The sequence below is a fragment of the Bison bison genome, unplaced genomic scaffold, assembly GCF_000754665.1.
Source record: "Bison bison bison isolate TAMUID 2011002044 unplaced genomic scaffold, Bison_UMD1.0 scf7180017864167, whole genome shotgun sequence".
Taxonomy (NCBI): Eukaryota; Metazoa; Chordata; class Mammalia; order Artiodactyla; family Bovidae; genus Bison; species Bison bison.
The window spans coordinates 176,896-180,846 of record NW_011494739.1 but is presented as its reverse complement, the minus strand read 5'-3'; the positions used below and the strand labels follow the sequence as shown (position 1 = coordinate 180,846).

Below are 3,951 nucleotides of genomic sequence, written 5' to 3'. Positions count from 1 at the left end.
ACAGCTGGGAAAGATTGAAAGCAGGAGGAGAAGGGGATGACAGAGGATGAAATGGTTGGATGGCATCACTGACTTGATGGACATGAGTTTGAGCAAGCTCCAGGAGTTGGTGATGGACAGGGAAGGCTGGCGTGTTGCAGTCCATAGGGTTGCAAAGAGTCGGACACAACTGAGCGACTGAACTGAACTGAACTGCCTCTTGGCCTCGCCTCACCAAGTCCTCCCTGGATCAGCTATGACCACCCCCGGCCTTGCAGTCTCTTCTCTGCCCCACCTTCTGTCACAGTGGCCCCAGCTTAATCCACTTCTGGTGGCCCACTGGGCTGGGAGGACTCCAGCCTCCCTGGCCCGGCTTGCTGACCGCAGCCCGCGTCCTCTGCAGGGAGCATCGTCCCATCAGCTGGGCCTCTGGGCTGGTATGCAGCAGGCTGCCTGCCTCCGTTTCCTGGGCCTGGTTGTGGCCACTCCCGCTGGACCCCACAGCCCTGCTCTTTCCTCAGCGCCCACAGGCCGAGCGTCCCCTCTGAGTCCCCAGGGCCCAGAGGAGGTGCTGGAAGAGGCCCACTGGCTGGTGGTGGAAGGAAGGGCTCCCAGGCCTTGGTGTCCAGGTTGGGAGAGTCTTCTAGCCAAGGCCTCTAGACCCTCCCAGCCTCACCCCCTCCAACCTTGAGAGCCACCTCTGTCTTTCTGCAGCTGTGCCTGAGAATCTCCAACCTGGTGCAAGGCCTCAATGTCCACCTGGGCACTTTAATTGGTAAGACCTGGGAGCCTGGGGAGGGGGCTGGGGCCTCTGAAATCCTCTGGGATCCCCATGACCCTTCAAAGACCCCTCCTTTGCATCAGAGTTGACCTCTGGGAGATCAATCATAGGATGTCTGGACAATTATTGGTGGAATTTGGAAGTCTCCAAATTGTAGAACCAAGTCTTTGAATATTTTGTGTGTGTGTGCGTGTGTGTGTGTGTGTGTGTATGTGTGTGTGTGTGTGCACATGCACACATGCGCGTGCCCTAAGTCACTTCCATGGTGTCCGACTCTTTACGACCCATGGACTGTAGCCCACCAGGCTCCTCTGTCCATGGAATTTTCCAGGCAAGAATACTGATGTGAGTTGCCATTTCATTCTCCAGAAACAAGCCCCTGACAGATCTTCAATTTACAATATGTAACTAAAAGCGACAGAAGTAGGTCAGCTTCATCTTTTTAGTGGTATTTATCAGTATTGAAGAACCATTGGTAATTACTCACCCATTCCCAGACTGATCATAGAATGCACCCTCTTGTGACTCGGGAGGAAATCTGTGCGCAGTGAGCCCCGAGTAAATCCAGGGCATCCTCTCTTTTTTCACAAACCCGTTTTTAAAGCTGCTTCTGTTTGAAGTGCACCTTCTTGTACCTGAGGACTTTCTTTGCCTGGGACCCTGGAGTTTCTCCTGTGTTGCCATCACTGACTTTTCGAAATCCAGAGCTGTCTGTCAATGGCAGCTGCCCTAGGCCATTGGTTGGTTCTGCCTTTGAGTTGGGGGTTGTATCTAACTCCTTACAGAGCCTGGGACAGGTGTGCAGGGCGACGTACTGGCGTTAAGCCAGGAAGGATGTTGGGCAGGGTCCACGTTTATCTGTAGTGACTTCTTCAGTGAATGTTTTTATATCAGGGTAGCTCTTTGGTTTTCTTGGGCAAATTTTACGAGGCTGCGTCGTTATCTCCAGTTTGTAGATGGAAAATCAGAAGCTCTGAGTTTAAAGTCTCAGCATGGTACCAGCACCCTGTGTGAATCAGCTCACCTGGAGTTTCTCCTCCTCACACGTCCACCTATTGTCCTGTCCACACTTCACAGCCCAGCTAGAAGTCTGGGGAACATTTCTTGAACTCCTCCACTCTCCTCATGACCCCAACCCCAATATTACCTTAACAGGAGGTACTGAGAGGCCAAGGAAAATGGACTTGGAATCAAAGGATATGAGTATGAATTCTGGCTCACTTGCTGTGTGACCTTAGGAAAGTCACTCCATCTCTCTGGGCTTAATCATTCCATCCAAAAATAAGAATCAAAATTTCTACTTTTCCAATGTGTTGCTATCATACAAGACAGCACAGGTTAGGTGCCTGGTATGCAATAAACTCAATAAGCCTTAGTCTCTCCCTTCTCCCTTCAGAGGGACTGTCTTCATCAAGATGCCTTGGACCCGGGTTCATACCAAAGATCAGCTCTCGCCCTGGTCTTTGCTTCCATCTTGCCTTGGTCAGGGGATGTTTGTGCCTGGAATGACCCTTCTCCTTTCTGATTTAGGGTCTTTAGTCTTCTGCCGATTGGGAAAGTAGAAACCCAAACTGTTAGAATGGTGTCTTAGAATCAGCAGGTTGTGAGCAGCTGACTCTTGGGTGTGCATTTTGCAACTTAAATTTGCTTACTCATGGGCCTTTTCATGCCTCTTTTCTTGGTCTGGGTCTGGCTAAATGAGGTGTGCGGGCATGTGTATGCTCAGTCACTTCAGTCACGTCTGACTCTTCGTGACCCCATGGACCCCATGGCAGAGGAGCCTGCTAGGTTCCTCTGTCCATGGGATTCTTCAGGCGGGAATACTGGAGAGCTGCTCTCTCCATCCATCTCATCCTCTCCCTCCATCTCATCCTCTCCCTCTTCGCCTCCACCTTGTCCATAAGTCTGTTCTCTATGTCTGTGCCTCCACTGCTGCTCTGCAAACAGGTTCATCAGTAACATCCTTCTAGATCCCACACACATGTGTTAATATACGATATTCACTTTTCTTTCTGACTTACTTCATTCTGAATAATAGGCTCTAGGTTCATCCACCTCATTAGAACCGACTCAAATGCATTCCTTTTTATGGCTGAGTAGTGTTCCATTGTCGGAGAAGGCAATGGCATCCCACTCCAGTACTCTTGCCTGGAAAATCCCATGGATGGAGAAGCTTGGTGGGCTACAGTCCATGGGGTCGCCAAGAGTTGGACACAACTGAGCGACTTCACTTTCACTTTTCACTTTCATGCATTGGAGAAGGAAATGGCAACCCACTCCAGGGTTCTTGCCTGGAGAATCCCAGGGACGGGGGAGCCTGGTGGGCTGCCGTCTATGGGGTCGCACAGAGTCAGACACGACTGAAGCGACTTAGCAGCAGCAGTATTCCATTGTATATATGCACCACAACTTCTTAATCCATTCATCTGTTGATGGATATACACTAACATATGTAAACAGATAGCCAATGAGAATTTGCTGTATGACTCAGAGAACCCAAACTGGGGCTCTAACCTAGAGGAGTGGGAATGGGTGGGACTTGGGAGGGAGATTCAAGAGGGAGGGAGCATATGTATACCTATGGTTAATTCATGTTGATGTATGATAGAAATCAAACCAATATTGTAAAGCAATCATCATTCAATTAAACATAAATAAATATTAAAAAATAGAATACTAAAGTGGGTAGCCATTCCCTTCTCCAGGGCATCTTCCCAACCTAGGGATCAAACCTATATCTCTTATGTCTCCTGCGTTTGCAGGTGGGTTCTTTACCAATAGTGCCACCTGGGAAGCCCAGCTAAATGAGGCATTGGTGGATAATGCTGAGTATGCCATCTTTTATTCTGCACCCTGGTTTCCTTCAGGCCTCAGCCCTGTGGGTCCAGAATCCCAGGTCCGCTACTCCATGATTGACACCCCTACCATCACCAACGACTACATTTCCTTGGATATCAACGTAAGTGCCTCCTGCTGCACTCAGAGCTGGGGCCTTGTTACCTCTGGAGTCCTTGGTGTTCTGCAAGATTCCTAAAGCAGCAGGAGAGTTGAGGGGAGAGGAGCTGGGATGGCATTCCAGGAGGGAGCGTGGCATGTAGGCAAAGGGTGAGGCTGACAGCATGCGTGGCATCTTGGGGGTGGGTGCACCTCACAGCCCAGGATCTGCCATGGAGCCGCCTGCCTACTGAGGC

General features: G+C 50.2%; 1 protein-coding gene across 1 annotated transcript in view; it reads left to right on the top strand.

Annotated features, from left to right (window-relative positions):
* The window catches only part of BPIFB2 (BPI fold containing family B, member 2), a 19,664-nt gene that overhangs the window by 10,629 nt on the left and 5,084 nt on the right, over positions 1-3,951 (top strand). Inside the window, exons 7-8 of the mRNA XM_010841701.1 lie at positions 694-754; positions 3,628-3,721. Of these exons, the coding sequence (XP_010840003.1) occupies positions 694-754; positions 3,628-3,721 (155 nt within the window). The remainder of the gene's footprint in view (positions 1-693; positions 755-3,627; positions 3,722-3,951) is intronic.